Here is a 20,919-nt window from a genome sequence, read left to right on the forward strand (position 1 = left end):
CCACACTGAGATGCCGTTTTAAGTCAACAAAAACGTATCGTTTGGAAAACGCTCTCCAAAGTGTATAAATTTGAAAACTCTGTTTTCGCGTTGTAGTGTGGACAGTGAAACCGGAGGTATTTCAAAACGATGACATAAGTTTAGTCATGTGATCCATGTAGTACCAATAGATATTCATGTTTATCAGTATTGTGCCTGTTATGTGTTATTCATTTTTACACTATTGCTAAAATATGTTACTTTCTATTTTACTTAATATGTGCTGTTCTTCATAGCACAGCACTGCAAAGATGATAGATAATGTACTTACATTTGCTGTCCTGCGGCAAAACAGGAGAGCAGTTGCGTTTTAGACCAAACATATGGTGACTGAATGCGACCTGGACGCATCCGTGATGGTGCTAAATAAAATTATCCTGTTATTGTGCGATAACAATATTATTTATTTTCCCATCTGTATCATCTCAGTGAGCTTTTGTGAAGTTTCACGCATGCGCATTAAAGTGAATTTAGAAGTTTCTCATCCACACTGAAACGTCGGAAAACGCCTGAAAACGCTAGTGTGGACGGAGAGCGTTTTTAAACGAAAACCCCGTTTTCAAATGTATCCGGATTAATGTGGACGTAGCCTTAAAGATGCGAAGGATACACTTGATGTATCCTTCAAAATGAGCTAAATGAAGGATGCGAAACGAAGGTCCTTCAAATTGAGACGGCCTTCAGTGGCGCTTGATGACGTGGCAGCCGAGATATGCAGCCTTCAAGCACCCATTATTTTGTTTTCAGCTTGCAATACAAGTAATTTGGAGAGGTTCTCACCAGCCCTGCAGCTGGTCCAGACACGCATTGGGCGGACCACCGATGCAAGCCATCTGCTGCCGCTTCTTCCACTCGGGTAACTCATCTGATATGAGTGTGAGCTGGACCTGCTCTGCTAGAGTCAGTACATTAGCCATTTCCTTTATCACCACCTGCACACACATATGCTATATTGTAGAAAAGATATGATACTGAAGAAAACAGTAACATTAAGCACATTCCTATTGATGTGAACACAAAACTTGCAGCTACTTCTACATCTTACCATAATCTCGACCTACCTCTCTTTTCATGCTTAGCCCCATAAACATTTGTCGAATTGCCAATTCCTCCTGCTGGATCTCCTTTGTTATCTGGCCATTCAAATCAACTTCCACTAAAAATATATAAAACAAAAATCATTTGTTCATTCAGACTGTAAAAACCAAACATATCTGTCAAATCTAACATTGATATGACCAATTACAGATATCCAGATAATATATATACAGATAAGTGTTCATTGATATCATACCAGAGCGAAATGCTAAGAATATGTGTGTTACCTCGACTCTGCAAGGTCTTTCTCTTGAAGTCATACTCATCTTGTACATCCTCCAAAACCTGAATGTCTTGTTCTATTTCCTAGAAGCAAATAAATATTGCACAATTGCAGGTAGTTTGTGAAACTGTAGTCATGTAGAATGGGGCTAATTTTCGTGGTAAAGACCCAAAAAGCTTTGTCATTTTTTTATTAAGATGTTTTACCTGCACGTTCATCTTCAAATTGTTGATTTTATTGCCCAAGTCATTTTGTTGTTCCATCATGAAATTTCCCTGTGATGAATTCCCTTTACCCTAAAAACAAAATTACAGAAATGAATGACAACACAAGCGGAGGTTTGAAATGACAGCTGTGACGCAAGGGTTGCACTTTTTTTTACAGTAGGTGCATTTACGTGTACTAACTGTGTACTTACCCAAGAAAGATCTTGGATAATATGAGGTAACTACATGGGTTTAAGGGATAGTTCACTTTGAAACTAATTTTTGATATGTTTTAGCTTACCTCAAGTGCATCCAAGATCTATGTGTCTTTGTTTCTGCAGTAGTTTCAATTTTGATATTTTTAGGTCAAACCGTTTCTTGTCTATCAGTCATGTAATGGAGGTCTATGGTCACCACCTCAAAGAGCATGCGGAGAGAAGTCCAAATGAAACATGATTTAATGACTCGTAAATGTAAGGACACATTGATGGCCTAAGACACGAAAAGAGCGGGTTGTGTGAGAAAACGAACAGTTTTTATATCGTTTTTACCTCTTGTAACCACAGCCACTTCCAAGTGATCTGAGGGCGCGGGCGCTTCTATCTGCGCAAGCGCCAGAAGCGCTGGAAGTGATCTCTCGCGCGTGTCACTCATTGTTTACACAGAGATTTCAGAAGTGTTGCCTTTCACTGTGAAGATCTAAACATATTTCGATATACAGAAAATTGCAATGGAAGACAATTTCGACATATCAACAGACAACGTTGATGATTTTTTTTCAAACCGCGCGAGAGATCACTTACGGCGCTTTCCAGCGCATGCACAGGCCCTCAGATCACTTGGATGTGTCTGTGGTTACAAGAGGTAAAAACGATACAAATACTGTTCGTTTTCTCACACAAACCGCTCGTACGTGTCTTAGGCCATCAATGTGTACTTACACGAGTCATTAAATCATGTTTAATTTGGACTTTTCTGTGCATGCTCTTTGAGGTGGTGACCATAAACCTCCATTATATGACTGATAGACAAGAATGGTTTGACCTAAAAATATCAAAATTAAAACTACTGTGGAAACAAAGAAAATCAAAAATTAATTTCAAATTGAACTATCCCTTTAAGGTTAAGTTTAGGAGTAGGTTGAGGGTTAATACCTACTGTAGTTATCCAGTTATTGAAATTAACTATAATAATAATTAGTTAAATTTATATATTGTTTTTCTAGGTACTCAAATCGCTTTACATATGGAAGTGGAAATTTCCTCAACTGCCACCAATGTGCATCATCCACCTGGATGCTCTTTGACAGTACAGTGTCCCCATCACTATACTGGGCATTACTGGCCTCACTAACACCAGACTCAACCCTGCTTAGCTTCAGAGGGCAACCAGTCTTGGGCTACAAGGTGAAATGGATGCTGGCCAAACAGTAATGAGAACATCGTATGTAGATTACATGATGGGGAACAGGACTGTAAAATAAAGAACAACCGATGGCGATGCAAGACAAAAAGCCTTACTTGCGTACTAAGTGCAGTTTCCAGTATCTTTCTCTCTTCACTCAGAGTGTTAGCTATGATCATAGCCATGTGAACAGGATCCTCCTGGAAGTGCTCCTAATGGGAGACGATTCATTCCATTACCTGAGCTATTTCATTAGAATAATGAAAATAATTATATTGAATGTAATCCTTTTTTTTGTACCTGAAGGTTACGCTTAATTTTGCGTATATTATGCTGTAAGAGGAAGTTGTTTCCCAGGTTGAGACGGCTGTAGTGCTCATCAAGTTGGTTGAGGAGATCATGGAAGCGTAGGGTGGCCAAGGATACATTACTTGCAACGGATTCCCTGCAACCAATTATAATGCGTAAAAAGAATTCTTTTCAGCAATTTGTGATGCTACTGAATCAAATGACATAGGAAATTACAACAAATCTCACCAGTCATGACTCTCAATCCATTGACTGAGATACTGTCGGATCTCCATGGGGAAAGCCTCGTCGTAAAGCTGGTCCACTTGCTCCAAATACAGAGAGTCCAGCAGCTGCAGCTGGTTCCAGAGTGTCATCTGCAAACATAAAAACGCAAACCATTATGACATACTGTAATAGTGTAACTGTTTACATACATCCTGTCCGTGTTGACATTTGTCACCTAACACTTGTTTTATGCGCAGTTATGTTAACATTAGGCATTAAGCTAATAACAATAATAAAAGCTAATAAAATAAAATAAATAAAATGTTAGAAAAATGCACAAATTTAATAATAAATTAGACTTTTATTAAAAGTATTATATTTAAATTTAAATAATTTAGAATTAATACATTTAATAGATATCATTATTAGAGTTTTAGAGCTTAGCTCATCCATTAAAATCACTTCAAGGGTTTGATGACGTTACACCCATAACTGTCCTTTTACGACATGAGTGAGATTAAAGGGCAAAATATAATTTTAGAGAGATTAATTAATTGCTTCAATTGTATCATACAACTAATATCCATTAGTTTTAAAGCTGTATGCAACAGAATAAATGGATATATGCTATGTTTTATGTTTCATTCCTTTATAAACAGAGCAAAACTGCTTTAAATTACACGACATTAAATTATACTATTATTCAGTTTTCCCACAGCCTTTTACAAGAACGAATTCAGATAAAAACTCTAGACAACATAACAGAAAATTACCTTTCAACATGTAAGTTGGACCAAGGCACAAAAGCAGTTTTTCTCAGGCTAAGTAGACAACACACACGTAGATTAAACTGTCTCTGCTTCAGACTTTTATTCTCTTTAGTGGCCACAAAATGGTTATACATGAAAAACTGACGGAGGTTACAGCCCACATTATCATCGTAGCCCAATCGGAATGCTGTAATTACCATATGTAAATGTAGTAGCGATGACAACCAATAATGTTCTAGTGCGTAAACTAAACCACGCCCCTTTAGCGAATGGCTGTTCCAGCGAAGTGCAGCCCTCCCTCGGCAATCACACTGAATACAGACTAGGAACTGCTGAGAAAACAGAAACTTAGCGACACACTAGAAATAAATAATAAATACATACATAAATAATTAAAAAAAACATTCATAATAAGTAGCTAAGTTCCTTCAACCAATAAAAAGACATTTCTGATTCACCACTGACCTTCCGTGGAGGAGTATTTCACGCTGATAGGCTGCGGTCTGGACGGGGGGGTTGTGAAACTCATGGCATAGCCAGCAAGGCAAGCACGCGTTTTCTGAGAAAGCGAGACCTAAACGAACTGAATGCAGGAATTCAACAGAGAAACGAAACTAGGATTTGCGTCAGCTCCCTATCATTACACTATGTCACTGGATGTGTTTATGGAGACGAGACCCCTTGGCGTTTAAATGTGCTGTTCTGTTGTAAAAGTAGGCAGAAATGGAGAAGAACAGATACGACGTTTGTTTCACTTAAATTTAAAATGATTATTGTGGTATATTTTTTATTAAATGAACAATTTCTGCAATTTTAGCAAACAGGAATGAAAGTTTTACAGTGACACAAACCAACTAATATCACAAATCCTTTGCCAAATATTTATTGATGATGTATGCATTGCTGTTTTTCCACCAAAATGATGTCACCTCCTGGAGGATGATTTCATCAAGGAACTAAGTTGCTGTTTATGTTAGTTAAACAGAATTAAATAGAGGATATAAATACCTATACATTGATTACCAGTTAAAACAATGTAATACACCTGGCATATTTTTTTAAATAATACTTAATTTTTTTAAAAACATTGGCTTAGTCAAACAAATGTAAATTAGCCCATATGTTGACCTAATTGTGATAAAGAAATAAAATATTCTTTGTGAGTTTAATATTTGATCTAATATATTATTAAAACATGACAGGTATATAAAAATCTACTTCAAAGTGGTGTGTGGATTGCAACAGAAATGAAACTCTTTATTATGATCAATTTATGATTCATACTGTAGCCTAGTCCTGTCAAATGTTTTTGATAGCATTTCCCTATGATAGATATCAGCACTTTTTGTCACATCAGCACACCAATAAGATAATGAAGTAGACGTCAAAATGTTTGGATATTTAGTTGCACAAATGCAAAAGACTTAATGCACATTTGCAAAAAGCTCAGTGTATAAAGCCAAGTGTCTGGAAAAAATAAACGTCTGAATTTAAATGCCATGAATCATATTGCAGGCATAGAGTGCATCTAGAAATAGACTTCGATGGAAGTTTTCTGATTCCCTTCCACATGCTAAAGGGGAACATGTTTATATTGCTATTTATATCTTAAAATGACTGGATTAAACAGTAAAAAGTGAAACCACTTCACATATGCTGCAATAAGTGGAACTAAGTCTTTCCCATGTTGGAACATGCTGGCTGCTGCCCACTCAACAACATATCCATCATCGAGATGTCAACAACGAACAATTCCTAGTCAAAATGCCAGGATTACAAATTGCATTTTAAGACTACACATTGCTGGTGTTTAGTAAACTGCTATTACTGTCTACTACTACTACAACAAATAATACAATAATGAAACCATACATTTTTTTATTAAAAAACAAAAACAAAAAACTTGTCATAATATATACATAAACTTATATAATGTTAGGCAGTTTAGTCAAATCTGAATTTTAGAGATACATGAGACCACATAACTAGAAATGAATACAATGAAAAGCACATGATACATTTTCATATTGACAGTATTTTGGAATATACACTCAAAGGGAGAGAAATTATGTTTTTTAATGGCATAGAGCCAGAAAAGGCCACCTGTAGTCAATGATTTTATTCCTTAAAACTCATCTTTGATCATCAAAATTACATCTCTAAAAGTCTATAAAAATTACTCATGCCTTAAAATATCTTGAATGTAACTCTACAACCTCGCCTCATTTAGTATATTTACGGAACCATGAATATGCAAATTGGCCCCCGCCTCCACTCACTCACACCAGAGGTTCACTCGCTGACAATCACACGTTGGTTGACCTGATTAGTTACAGTTTGTGATGTCAGAAACACTAGCAATTTCAAACAGCGTTTTTGAGTCTTTGGTTCACTGCAGTTTTAAATAGAAAATACTCAAAAGGGTGTTGACTTGTGCATTTGTACATGGTTTGTCTTAAAGCATATTAAAAACACCACATAGATATATAAACAACATTAAACACTTGATTTGCGCCACGGGGGGACTTTAAGAACGGCAAAAGAAACCAGAATACAGAGATGGAAAGCTTCGAACCAATCCAAAATCTTGGAACTGAGCGAAATCTGGTTGTTGCCCTTTCTACGGTGAATTCATCTGCAATGTAAACAAGAAAAACGTGTCATGTCATTTTCTGATTAGTTTGCTTTTCTTAAATACAGTATATGGATGCTCAAACAGTTATGTTTTGCTTATTAGTGACTGTCCCAAATTACCCACAAGATATGGTTCTGAGCAACCAGCGCAGTCTCACCCCAAAAAGTCATATAACTGACGTTTTGGGACGTCTTTTGACCATACGTCAATATTCGCCTTTTTAGGGCCCCCTTAAACGTCGGTAGATGAGGTTATGGGATCCTTACTCTACCCCAGACCTAAACCTAACCCGTCACCTAACTGACGTTAAAGGTAAAGCGTCAGTTGTATGACGGCCCGGGATCGCCATCTAGCGACGTTTAAGGGGGCCCTAAAAAGACGAATATTGACGTATGGTCAAAAGACGTCCCAAAACGTCAGTTATATGACTTTTTGGGATGAGAATGTGTTGGAGCAACAGCCTGAAAAACCCTCAAATCACATTCAATTTAAACAAGGATATAAACTTAAATTTTATGGGTTTGAAAATGAATAATACACATTTAAGATTTTGCATGGTTAAGCAATAACCAAATAAGCAAAAGCGTGACATTGACCATGTAAACAATATAATTTAAAAATAAATAAATTAAATAAAATTCAAATTGTGAAATTTGTTAATATTTCACTCCAATTGCCATGCAAATAATATCATTTGTAATGAAAAAAGTATTTAAAATAGATTTAAATGTAACATTTTTTCCATTTCGTTTTCTTGAACCTTTATTTGAACTAACTTCAGAAAATATTTCCTCCAATGTTTTCACTGACCAACTTATTTAGCTTATTTTATAAATATAAACAAGTTTTGATTTTGATGGCTGCAACACACTCCACAAACGTTGTTACAGAGGCATCTTTAGTGATCCTTTCCATCGCCATTCCTTTTAATTTCACTTTTTAATCATTTAGGAATTAAGGATACTAATTGCTGAAGTTTTGCAAGTTGAATATTTGCCTAAACTTGTCTGATATAAGACAGCTGCTCAACAGTGCGTGGTCGCCGTTGCCTGATTCTCCTTTTCATGATGGTTCATACATTTCCAATAAGTGACAGATCTGGACTGCAGGCACATCCACATACAGTAGAGAGTATGTAGAGTGGCTAGAAACCACTCAGTTTTAGCATGTGCAGAATGAGGCCTGGCATTGTCTTGCTTCCCAGGAAAGATGTCATCTTGATGCAAATATACACCTCCATGTCAGTGGTACCTTCACACAAATGCAAGTCACCCATGCTGTTTGCACTGATGCACCTCCATACCATAATAGATGTTTGCTTTTGCACTTGTCGCTGATGAAAGTCTGGATGGTCCCTGTCGTCTTTGGGACTGACAACTCAATGTCTGTTTTTCCCCAAAACAAGCTTAAACATGGACTCATCTGACCACAGCACATGTCCATGGTGTTTTAGACAATCTCAGATGAGCTCAGGCCCAGAGAACTCGCCGGCATCTCCGCATGGAACTGATGTATAGCTTTCTCTTTGTGTAACAGAGATTCAAGTGACATTTCTAAATGCAGCGTCAGAGTGTGTTAAGTGAAAAAGACTGAGAAGCTCATTTTTCACCCAAACATGATACCATCACCTGTTACCAATTCACCAACTCATTGTGGACTGTTCCAAAAGAGTTGGATAATCAAAAAAATTTAATCTTTTCACTTTTATTTTGCCTATGTCCCAACTTTTTAGTAGTGTGACGCAGCCATCAATATCATAATATGTTTACATTTACAAAATACAAGTATGTTGGTCAGTGAAAACACTGGAACACTGTTCTTTGTACTTTTGTCAGTTAAAAAAGGTTAACAAATGAACAAATCACAGATTGTGACTTTTATTGCATTTTACTAAATATCCTCCAAAATGTACTTCTGGCTACGTCGCCCGTGACCTTTTGAATGTAATTACGTATTACGTGACGTTACAAACGCGCCTCACAGAATAGAGCAAGGCTAGCATTTGTCCTTAGAAAAGTTACATTTTTAGAATAAGTTTTGAAATAACCGATCGTTTCGCATGATAAGACCCTTATTCATCGTCTGGTGTCGTTTAAAGACATTTGAAGCTGCATCTGAAACTGTTATTAACTGTCGTTTGGACCTCGGACCGTCTGGTTCCCATGTAAGTCCATTATATGGAGAAAAATCCTGGATTGTTTTCATCAAAAACCTTTATTTCTTTTCGACTGAGGAAAGAAAGACATGGACATCTTGGATGACATGGGGGTGAGTAAATTATCAGCAAAAGTTTTTTCAAAAGTGAACTAATCCTTTAACCATGTCGACATTTAACGGTAGTTGTGAATGGGTCTCCCACACTTCTTGATCACGCCCATCATTTCTCCCCTCGGCTTTTAGCTTTTTACGGAAAACAATTCCTCTATATACCGGTATACCGGTGATACCGGTATCAGATTTGCACAATCCATACACACAATGCTTCAGCATATTTCCCTCGTTCGAAAGCTTGCCGGACCTCCCGCGCATAGTTATGGTTGCTAAGACCCGATTGGCCAGTGGCGGTTTTTGGGCGTGGCTTAGCGAAGTGTTAGGTGCAAACAATCATGATTAATTACAGAAAGTTAGCAGTTTTTTAAATCAGTTGACAGCACTAAAATTATATATAAATAAATATGTAAAAGATATTTACAGCGCTTTCAAACTCAAAGGGACTGAGGTGCTGGGTGATAATTTCAAACATTCCAGGAGACATTGGAGGTTCAGGAGAGGAACATGCATGTTGGACTGGACCACTGAGAAATGAGGAAATCAAAGAAAGTAAAAGAAAATCAATTTTTGATTTTTTGAAATGATCAGTTCATCATTCAATCATGCAACATTTAGAGACAACAATTTATAAAATTAAATATTCATCTGAAAGAAATTAAGGTACTCACTTCCGACGGGAAATTGGAACTAACTGTGTCTGAATGTAAGGACAAACTGTAAAAGGAAAAAAAAAAAAAAAAAAAAACAGCATTTTAGCATATGCTATTTCTTTTTTCTTTTTATTTTATTTAACAGACATACATGCAGACCAAAATAATGCAGTAACAATCCAGTAATTCCATAATTCCAGAAGTGAAATAAAAGTATGTAAATGTATAGGTGTGGGTGGGTGGGTGTGTGTATGTGTGTGTGTGCATTAGGAAAGTAACCATTTATTATTTATTACCATCATCATTACCATCACCACCACCACTTCTCACTACCATCATACTGCCAACATTGTATAAGTCAATTTTTATTTTTATTCTTATTTCCATCTTTCCTGCTACTGTATGTAACACTTACCATTGTCAGCACTCTCCAAAAATAAAAGATACTATCATCACATAATATAAGATAACCATTCCCCCACATCTCTTCAGTTCTTCAGTTTTTTTTTTTTGTATGTTATGTGTAGTGTATATATATATATATATATATATATATATATATATATATATATACACACACACACACATACACATACACATCTTTTTTTTCTATTCTGTGTTGTGGTGCATTAAAAACATGTGAACACAATAAACACCAGGTTAGTAATTCCAAAAGAGCACTAATAATAATAATAATAATGGCAATGGTGGTAGCAATGATGAGAGCAATGACAATAACAGCAGCACTTAAAACAAAAATTAAAATAAAACTAGTAAATCATGACAGTAACAGTAATGATAATAATGACAATGATGACAAACAACAAAAATGCAGTGAAATCCATAGGTCGATTAAAAAGTTGGGAGTAGTCGGAGTTGAGACGAGAGAAAGGATTGATAGCTGTAAGAGGTCAGAAAGTGTTGGATGACAGAGGTCAGTTTCAGATGCGTAATTATAAGGGGGAGATGTGTGTTCCATTGTAAAGACGTCTGTAATAAGATATTCCCAATGGTTAATGTGTTTGTTGTAACGAGTTTTCCAGTTCATGAGGATATAATGTGTGCAAACTTCTGATTTGAGACCCATTTTAGCTAATCTATTGCCCGTGTAATGTGTTCTGTGGAGTATTTTGAATTGTATTTATTGAAGATTAGCATTTTTGGACCTGAGATAGATGTTTTTACAGATTTGGGTCCAGAAGTTGGCATCAGGAGCTCGTTTTCCCATTTTATTGTTGGTAAGTATATGGTCAGAAGTTGATTTGAAATTATTTTGTATATTTTAGAGAGACGTTTCTTGTTAACCAAATCTGATATTGCCGGTGGGAGTTCTAAATGTTTATTTTTGCCAGAACAGAAGATCTGAGTTATTTTAAAAATTCATTGCTCCCAATGTCATACTCATGGACCAATTGCGGAAATGTTGTTAATGTGTTAGATTTGAAAATATGGTTAAATGTGAGTGATACCCCATTCAGCCCAAGTGTGAAAATTCTGTGTTTTTTATTGTTTATGAAGTCAGAGGTGTTGCACAGTGGGGTGAGGTTAGATGGAGCTAATATGATTTGGTGAAATTTCCACCAGGCTGTCAGAGTGGTTACTGCATTAAAACATGTGTGTTGTTTGATTGATTTGGTGAGGAATGGTATGTTAGCTATATTTAATTCTTTACATAGTGATTGTTCTATATCTAGCCATAATATCGGATTGGTTGGGGTGGATCCATTTGTATATGTATTGCTGCAATACATATACAAATGTATCCAAACCACCCAATCCGATATTGCAGTTGGTTAGCCATTGAGTAATACTATTGCAGTTGGTTAGCCATTGAGTAATATTGAAGATTTGGTGCTTCTAAACCTTCTTGAACCTTGTTTTTTTGAAGTGCAGTGAGTTTTATCCTTGGCGTTTTCCAGTATAAGTGAGTGATAATGGAGTCTAGTGATTTAAACAGGTGAGTGTGGGTTGGGGTGGAATCATTGGGAATAGATAATTAATTTTAGGTAAAGTCGTCATTTTTATTACTGCTATCCAGCCAATTATGGATATTGGAAGATTGAGCCATCAAAGCAAATCGTCTTAATTTTTTTAGCAGTGGTGTGAAGTTGAGTGTTACCAACTCTGACAGTCTGGAGGAGATCTTAATGCCTAAGCAAGTGATGTGATCATGACATATAGGTATAGGTGATTGGTGGGGTGCCACATGCCATTTGGTTTTATGTAAAGGGAGGATGGAAGATTTGGTCCAGTTTATCTGATATGTTTGAGAAGGACTGGATTGTTTTAATTATTTCTGGAGTAGATGATAGAGGTTCTTGTATAAATAGTCAAATATCATCTGCATAAAGTGAGATTTTATGTGTTTGTTTGGTGTTTCAATACCTTTGATTGCTGGGTTATGGCGGATAGCTGCTTCTAAGGGTTCAATAAAAATAGTGAATAGGGATGAAGAAAGTGGCCATCCCTGACTCGAGATAGCATATGCTATTTCTAATCTTTACACAACTCTGCACTTTCCACAATTAAAGGGGTGATGAACTGAGAAATCAAATTTTCCTTGAGCTTTTTACATCTAAGAGGTCATCATATTATAAGAATATCCTGTAAGCTTTTATTGACACCAAGCTCAGCAAACGACTCGTTTTTCAAAGTGGGGAAGGGGAACTATGACGTCAAAGAGGATAAAACACCACCCCCGCAGTAGATGATCAACACCTACTTCAACATGGCCGTTTAGCCCCGCCCACCGATTCGCGCATCGCACGCATAACTAAATAACATAGATCCCTACCTCGTGATGACAAACTGGATCGAGCTACCGAGAAATAAATATGCACTGACGAGTGAAACTCATTATAATATACAAAACTGTTATCCACTCACAGCAGTGGGCGTTTACTTCCAAGTCTTTAATGCGAGACGCCCATAAAAACCGAGCGTTTTTGAGCTAGGCTCAAAACTAAGGTAGAAAATAGCCTATTACTTATTGATTTAGATGGTTTTTAAAGTAAAAACCAAGCGAAAGTCATAGGTTGACCTCAGACAACAATATAATAAAATTTAAAAAGCCAGTTCATGATCCCTTTAAAACAATAGGTCAAGAAACAAATGGTCAGTGAAAAGCGATAATAATGAATGTTTGATTAAAAACTTTGATTTGTGTGACTTTATAATTTTCAAACAGAACACATAAAGTAAACATTCAATAGAAAAAAAAGTGTATTGAACATAAATATAATGAAACACTCCAATGGACAACGTAGACCAAATTATGCGGTCACTTAACAAGCTAACATTTTTTTTTATATCACCCATAAAATAAAGAAAAAGGTTGATCATTTAAAAAGTTTGGGAACAGAGCTGATGAGTTAATCATGATAAATAGTCAAAAATAGTGTAAAAATGAATTGTAGAATTGCAAATAATCAAAGATATTTGAAAATGAACAAAAAAATGTGCTTTACTGTATCAACCTTGAGTCTTTAAAACAAGGGCCATTTGGCATTCCTAAAGGCAGAGGTGGTTCGAGGTGCTCATGTGTATTTCTGGGGTCTACGAATCGTCACACCTTTAGTATGGGGGAAGTTGTAATTATCTGATTGGTCAGTTTAAATGTCTCACATTTGGGTTTCAGTCACATGGTCAAGGAAGAGATAAAAAAAAGATTGTAACTGTTGCTCTGTCTCTTCTTTTCCTCTGGGTCCCTTTCTTGGGGCACTTTTTTGCCTCTTTCACTCTACACTTTCTATCTCTCAGGTAACATTCTGCATTATAAGCTGGGTAAGTTTTTATCATCTCATGGATCTATTTTGTAACTATTTTAAGTGTAACCATAACCAGATATTGTCTACCACAAATTATGAGCAAACTCATTTTGATTTGGTATTGACTTTAAAGTGCTACCTATTGCAGAACAATATCGTCACCCTATAGAAACGCTCTCCCACACATTTTGCTATTATAACTGTGCTTATTTCCATCACTGGTATAAGTAGCAGTGAGTAATAGACAAGAAATGTACAGTTTTCTACCATCTGATAATGTTTTTTCAGCTCTGTAGGCAAACCACCCTTACAGAAGATAAAGAGATTTCCTGTTCCTTCCTGCCATTTCTTAGGCGTGTCACAACAGTACAGAATGTTTTCATTTTTTGTGATGGAGAAAATATGGTGATGCACAAAATACGGAACACAGTGAAATATTATCAACCAGATAAAGTTTAAAGACATCTAACCTTTGTTTTGCTGGCTATTGTAATGTTTTCCAAAAGCCTCGTCCTTCGGGATGTCGGGGTAAAGGAACTTCAGAGGATTCTCTGGGACGACACCATCTGCAATGACCTTATAGTCCCGTATTATATCAGCGATGGGCAAGGCGTTGAGACGGTTTTTCGTGTACGGCTCTACAGAGATGAACTTTGGGTCTCCTGTGGGCAGAAAACATGTGCTTAAGAAAACATTCCACAATTAAAGGCATTAAAGATAAAAGGCATCTTTGAAATTTTGGAACAACTCCAAAGCTGGAATTTCCCTCAGCGAATCCAAGTGAGGATATTACAGTAAATGCTTAACTTGGCACGAGTTCCTGAACTGTGTGGGCTTGCAAACAGAACATTTTAACTGTTCACTGCGTGGAACTTGTTTTGGGTTACTATCAACTGGACACATGTGACAGAATGGGCCCTATTTTAACGTTCTGAAACGCAAGTATCAGTAACTTTGTGGCGGGTCTTGGGCGCTGTTGGTATTTTACCGGTGGGATAAATAACTCTTGCGCCCGACGCAAGTTTAAAAGGGGCTGGTCTGACATAGCTTCATTATAGAGAGCCTAAGTCCCGCCCATCCGCTTTCGGCTCATGGGACCTTATTTCGGAAAAAATATGTGTGGTAGTCAATGGCGAGAGACAATTTATCTTTTTATTCCGTCTGAACTGTGCCCTGAATTACACATATGATGTTTGTCAATTTAAAAGATAATTCTGAGAGTCAAAAACGTCACAGTTTGTGATAAAACAGAAGAGTAACATTTAGTTTTATGTGAAAATCGCTCTATGAACTCCATCTCCCGGGAAGCGAAACAACGAGCAAGATCCGCTGCTCGTGGTGTGTGTGCAGTCTGGTACAAAACACTCAGGCATGACGGCGTAACGTTACGATTATAATGTAAGACTATGGAAACAATGACAGACATTGGCCTTAGTATAGTTAGCTTCATTCATTGAGAGAAAATGTGCGCCTTTGGGGTTTGTAGTCTTACACCTCAACGGTTTTACGTCAAACTGCGACTTTCTTTACTTTAAAATTTATCTTTTAAATTGACAAATATCATATGTGTAATTCAGGGCACAATACAAACGAGATCAAAATATTTGTTGTTTCTCGCCATTGACTACCATACAATATTTTTCTGAAATAAGGTCCCATGGTGGTCGACCGGAAGGGGAGGGACTTAGGCTCTCTATTCATAGGAGTGGTTTGAGCGTAACAGGAAACAAACCAATAAGAGTGTCATATCACATTCCCTTTAAGAGCATGATGAACAAGGTGTGCTTGTTCCATGGCGCATTACTATTATAACGGCGCGCTATTTACCAGGCGCGCTTCACAATCGGTTCACAGCCGAGGAGATCGATGTTCTCGTCAGGGCCGTAAAAAAAAAGAGAAGTGACATTGGGGATGGGACAACCCTACCCAAATTAGCTTTGGTTAAATATGCATTTCATAATTTGGGTAAATGTGTAGGCTTTCTGCCTATTTCCCTAGTGTTTAAATATTTTTCCTTATAATAATGTATCATTTGCAAAAAGTAAAATTCATCCGTGTAGATGAGAGAATCATCTACAGTGTATGCGCGTTGTTCACACTCTGTATTTTGGCCAAGCATGTGCGATTAAAATAGCATCTGAATGTACGCGCAACACGCCACTGACTTTAGACTAGTTTTTTTCTGGTCAGTGGTGCAACTGTTTTCTACAAAATGGAAAAAAAGGGGGAAAAAAATGGAAAACCTGCCCAGGGAGCGCAAGTTCATTCCCTAGTTTACTGACGTGCGTCTGTGGAGGGAAAAGTCCGCTTTGCGGGTGCAAAATAGGAATAATACATGTGTCAGTGTACAAAGTCATTTGCGCTGGGTGCAAGATAAAGCCCCATGTCTCCTACCTGTGAATATGGTTATTCAAACATAATATATAGCAGAAAAACAAACCATTTTCATCCTGCTCAACCCAGGTGAAGGTGATTCCTCCAAGGTGACTTTCGCTAAAGCGTAGCAGGAATGTCCCTGGCTTCTTCTCCTTCAATAAGGCACGTTCCATCTCTTTACTCACAAATCCCATTATGTAACTGACAACCAAAAACAGCAGAAAATCCATTAAGAAGTAGAAACAGCTTTTGCAAAGAGCAACAAATGAATCCAGCATGGCAGATAAATCAAAATTCTCATTTATAAATATAGTGATTAATATATTTGGTTAAAACAGTTCAATCTAATTTAAAATTGTTTACCAAATAGTTGTATTCATGTATTGCATGGTTATTAGAACAACAGAGTTAATATGCGTTTATTATGTGTTTTATTTATCATTCATCTGAATGTCATAAGTTTAGGCCACTGACCCATCAATCCAAACAGGAAGTAAATGTTTCTTAATAAGGTCCAGGATAGAGTCTAGCCACAGCCAAAAACTAAATGATTTTCCAGGGATGTTTTCCTGAGAGCAACATAAAAAAACAAAACATTGGATTTACATCGCTGTGGTTTTCATAATGCTCAAGTACAATTTGAACATAACAAGAGAATATAATCTTTATTCAATATTACCTTCCAGAATTTGGACCAAGAAACCTGGCAGTCATTAAAAGAAGCGTGTTGACCTTCAGAAACAATTACAAAACACTGTTTAGACGGAGGCAGTTCACAATAAAACTCAAGGGGGAAAAAAATGCATGAGGAAAAACGAAAAACGGAAAAACTGAAAATGGCACGCCCTATTACTAATATAATAATAATCCAACATGTTTATAAAAACATACCCAGAAGTTTATCTCCCAGCATGTTAAGCTGCTCCTTGTTGAGTCCTCGTCCTGCAAAACTGGAGAACTGCCAACTGAGCACCTCGGAGAGTTGGCTCCAACTCGCCCGCAAAGGGTTCCCGAAGAACCCGAGGTTCTAAACACGTTCAAATAGTACTAGAAGTCAAGTCTGGTCACTAATAAAAACTATGATCTCTAGTTCTCTTAGTCATATTATATAATACTAGACCACATGACCGTAACCATGTTTCTACCAAGTGCTGAAAGCTATAGACAAGATACTATATGTCTAGACATCCATTAATTTGCATCTGCATCAGATCTTTGAGAAGCCCACCTTAGGGTCGTCCGTTAGCAGGTTGTACCACATGACGGAGGCCCAGCCCCCTGGAAGCTGACTGACATTGGAGATGACCACCAGTGGCAGGGAGCAAGTCTGCACAGGAGAAAATATAAACCAAGTAAGCGGTATCATGGTTAATAACATACAAGACCATAAAAGCATTGTATTAGCAGACTAATTTCCCATGCAAATGATTACAGCTGTAATTTATAAAACATGTAATTTGTGAATCTATAGAAATAAAACATTACAGACAAAAATATGAGTCCTAATTTTCAATGAAACTTTAAATACAACTAGTCATACATATTTTCCTGCAATACAATTTACCATTAAAACTGTCTTGACTTTAATGAAAAAATATCCAAGTATGGCTATAGTGGTAAAAGAGTTCTGTTTCAAATGTCCTTTTAAACTTTCTATTCATCAAAGAATCCTTAATAAAATGTATAAGTTTAAATAAACATATTTTTTGAGGGATCATGTGACATTCGAGACTGGAAATGCAATTTTGTTCTAGATTTTAAATGTATTTTTGACCAAATAAATGCAGCCTTGGTGAGCAGAAATATAAAAAAAACTCTTACCAAACCCAAATTAGACAAATATTTCTAAGGCATGAATTAATATACATACATATATATATATATATATATATATATATTAATATTAATATACATATATATATAATCATTCCCATAATCATTATATCATTATATATATATATATATATATATATACACACACACACATTATATGTACTGTATGTGTGTATATATATATATATATATATATATATATATATATATAAATTATATATATGCACACACACAAACTAAAGCACACCTCGAGATCAATATCCAGGCCCTGTAACATCAGCATGGCCTCAAAGTTGAGTGAGTGTAACTCCTCTGTAACTGACAGGGGACCCTGTGATAAAAACACAGTATCGTTACACTTCATTGCCAAGATCAAGCATACAGTGTGAGGATGCCCTCTGTTGGCACTTAGCAAGATGATGCATTCCACATCGACTAACAACATGACAAAAATAATATCTCATTAATAACAAGACATAAGACATCGCGTAGGACTTCTAAGATGGGCCACTGTAAGAGATTTACACCTATAAAGGCAGCAGCCAAACTGTTTTAGAATAGAAATAGTGCGCTCGCTATTACCTCATTTCCTTTTCCTCCGGTAGGACACTTTCTCTCTTTCAGCTGCTGCAGAACACAAACACATCATGAAATATCTCTCACCAAATTAATTAAAAATACATTTTCTTTACTTACTCTCATGTTCATTTTCACACAGTTCCTTTGGGTAATAGTTTATAGCGAAACACAATTTCAAGCTCATCATAGAAAGAAAAAGAAAAAATGAATGCCATTTATGTGAGTTATTTTGGAGCCATGGTCACTATAAACTGTCCTTGTATGGAATAAAAGCTTCAAAATTTCTCCTTTTATGTGTCATGGAAAACAACATCATCATATGGGTTTGGAACAACATGAGGGTGAGTAAATTATGACTCGTTAATCAGTTGATAGAAAGTCTCATAATAAACCGTATTGTTCTTCAAATATGTGCAAGAATTCAGAGTGAAGTACCAGATGCCTGAACTCTACAGAAAGGCAGCTGGTCGACTCCTCAACATCCATCACTTTGGTGTTGTTGGTGAGGATGAAGAACTGTCTGTTCCTATATCAGGAAATATCAGTAATGTTAATTATGATATTTTCTGTTTAGTCACAATTTCCCCTGTACTGATAATTACAATAACCCACTATTTAGCTTGTAAAGCATTGCTGTCTCCCTCCCCCCACACATAGCTGAAAAACTCATATTGAGATTCGGCCTAAATAAACAACAGGAAGTTGCCTCTTCACTTTGAGGTTGAGTGCACTCACACTTTGCCTGGTGGAAGGTCTCTGCAGACACAAACAGAAAAGAGTAGAAAAACATAGTCACGTTGGGCTAAAAACACCTGTCATACACACATACAGTACACACAATGACTTGAGTGTAAATGTAAGAAAGAGTATAGGTTATGCTATTGATGATTAATGATTAAAGCCATTGGAATATGTGGGTTATTCCTAGTGTGCAGTACTTTTTCATGTCCCAATCATATACTGTGTGTCGTAATATGTATTTCACAATTTTAAAGATGGAATTCATATTAGGGATTATAATTATTTTAAGGAAATTATTTTCAATAATTTCACCAATAGACCCCTTTTGCGCCGACGTCACAGTTACGTCACAGCGCTAGCTGGAGGCAAAACAAAGTGAAAACTGGAGACGGTCAATGCAAAACAGCACAGATTCGGCTACATAATAAGGAGCTTAAATAATTGTTACTATTATTAAATGTCATCTTGTTGTGTTGTTTGGTGCAAGAATTGATGAAAAATGAATATGCTGTATCTGGAACTTTTATTTCTAGAAAATATTCACATCATTAAAATCGCACTGTAATGTCACTCTTTACATTGTCGTGGTCTCTGCGCTGGCTCGGCAGAACTGCGGATCGTACACACAAGTCTTGTACAGGACCATATAGGCATCTAAAGATTTATATGCCTCAGTTTCTCTTTACGATCGGTTTCTCTATAAGGTAGGTGTAGAAGTCAGGCCACTCAACCGAGGTAACGTACGTTAATCCTGTCAGATCGTCCATGCATTGAGTGAGCGTGTAGGCGGCTACAGGTCTGCCAATCTGGTTCTGTCCGTTAAAAATAACATTTGGAAATAACAATCGCGGTCCTGGACACTGAGTGACCTTACTTACACATTAAGATAATATCGGATTTTCTCCAGTCATTGTTAAAAAACAAGCTAACAATCCTTGCTAACTAGCGTTAGTGAAGCGGCCAGATGGATCTTTCTGCCTCCACCTAAGCTCCGCCCACAAAAAAACGTCATCATGTTTACCAACTGTAAAAGGTTCTATTGGTCTAATAAACAGTTGTGTTTTGAAATAATCAAAATAAAGTAAACAAAGCATTTTGTCTAGGGAAATATTGAATATTGCTACACAAGTTTTTAATAGATTATATATAGTTTTGCGTTTTGTCTAATTTGTTAATGAATCTATGTTGAGGCTAATTAAGTGATATATGTATATATATATATATATATATATATATATATATATTAGGGCTGTGCAAAAGTTAATTGCGATTAATCGCATCCAAAATAAAAGTCTGTGTTTACATAATATATTTGTGTGTGCTGTAGATAATTATTTTGTATATATAAATACCTATGCATGCATGTATATATTTAAGAATTATTTGCGCTTAAATTCTGTATATATTTATAAATACATAATCTATATTATAAAAATATAAATATTTGATATATGAATAACACATTTTCTTAAATATATACATGCATGTGTGTGTATTTATATATACAACATAATTATATACAGCACACACAAATATATTATGTAAACACAGACTTTTATTTTGGATGCGATTAATCGCAATTAACTTTTGCACAGCCCTAATATATATACATATAAGTTCATTGACATCATTCTCCAGGAAGTGACATCATATGTGGTAGGAAAACAACATCACAAACTTCAATATAGTAAATATTCTGATGAGTTATGTGGTGTTTTCTGACATTAGATGGTTTATTTCACTCAAAAATATTCCATACGGTCTAATAAAAATAACAGAAATATGTATGATAATGTCAATAAAAGTAATAA

General features: G+C 36.2%; 2 protein-coding genes across 11 annotated transcripts in view; both read right to left on the reverse strand.

Annotated features, from left to right (window-relative positions):
- The window catches only part of LOC120477802 (signal transducer and activator of transcription 1), a 21,570-nt gene extending 17,189 nt beyond the window's left edge, over positions 1-4,381 (reverse strand). The window contains exons 1-8 of one of the 2 annotated variants that reach the window (XM_039669669.2): positions 4,260-4,381; positions 3,508-3,635; positions 3,271-3,415; positions 3,087-3,182; positions 1,567-1,656; positions 1,365-1,443; positions 1,101-1,195; positions 820-971 (exon numbers count right to left, since the gene is read on the reverse strand). In XM_039669669.2, the coding sequence (XP_039525603.1) occupies positions 820-971; positions 1,101-1,195; positions 1,365-1,443; positions 1,567-1,656; positions 3,087-3,182; positions 3,271-3,415; positions 3,508-3,635 (785 nt within the window). In that variant the 5' untranslated portion in view covers positions 4,260-4,381. Of the gene's footprint in view, positions 1-819; positions 987-1,100; positions 1,196-1,364; positions 1,444-1,566; positions 1,657-3,086; positions 3,183-3,270; positions 3,416-3,507; positions 3,636-4,259 lie in introns of both variants that reach the window. The other variant, XM_039669668.2, reaches the window with a different exon arrangement.
- A 1,736-nt stretch (positions 4,382-6,117) lies between these two features.
- stat4 (signal transducer and activator of transcription 4) overlaps positions 6,118-20,919 on the reverse strand; it is a 29,098-nt gene continuing 14,296 nt past the window's right edge. The window contains exons 12-25 of one of the 9 annotated variants that reach the window (XM_039669276.2): positions 19,103-19,123; positions 18,803-18,893; positions 18,371-18,412; positions 18,036-18,119; positions 17,184-17,282; positions 16,847-16,982; positions 16,635-16,687; positions 16,430-16,524; positions 16,020-16,156; positions 14,050-14,241; positions 12,198-12,230; positions 9,831-9,876; positions 9,584-9,686; positions 6,118-6,891 (exon numbers count right to left, since the gene is read on the reverse strand). In XM_039669276.2, coding sequence (XP_039525210.1) covers positions 6,877-6,891; positions 9,584-9,686; positions 9,831-9,876; positions 12,198-12,230; positions 14,050-14,241; positions 16,020-16,156; positions 16,430-16,524; positions 16,635-16,687; positions 16,847-16,982; positions 17,184-17,282; positions 18,036-18,119; positions 18,371-18,412; positions 18,803-18,893; positions 19,103-19,123 — 1,147 coding nt within the window. In that variant the 3' untranslated portion in view covers positions 6,118-6,876. Of the gene's footprint in view, positions 6,892-9,579; positions 9,701-9,827; positions 9,877-12,197; positions 12,231-14,044; positions 14,242-16,019; positions 16,157-16,429; positions 16,525-16,634; positions 16,688-16,846; positions 16,983-17,183; positions 17,283-18,035; positions 18,120-18,370; positions 18,416-18,802; positions 18,894-19,102; positions 19,124-20,919 lie in introns of those variants that run through there. The other 8 variants (XM_039669275.2, XM_039669279.2, XM_039669278.2 and 5 more) reach the window with 8 other exon arrangements.

Source organism: Pimephales promelas, chromosome 7, assembly GCF_988280905.1.
Source record: "Pimephales promelas chromosome 7, fPimPro1.hap1.1, whole genome shotgun sequence".
Classification (NCBI taxonomy): domain Eukaryota; kingdom Metazoa; phylum Chordata; class Actinopteri; order Cypriniformes; family Leuciscidae; genus Pimephales; species Pimephales promelas.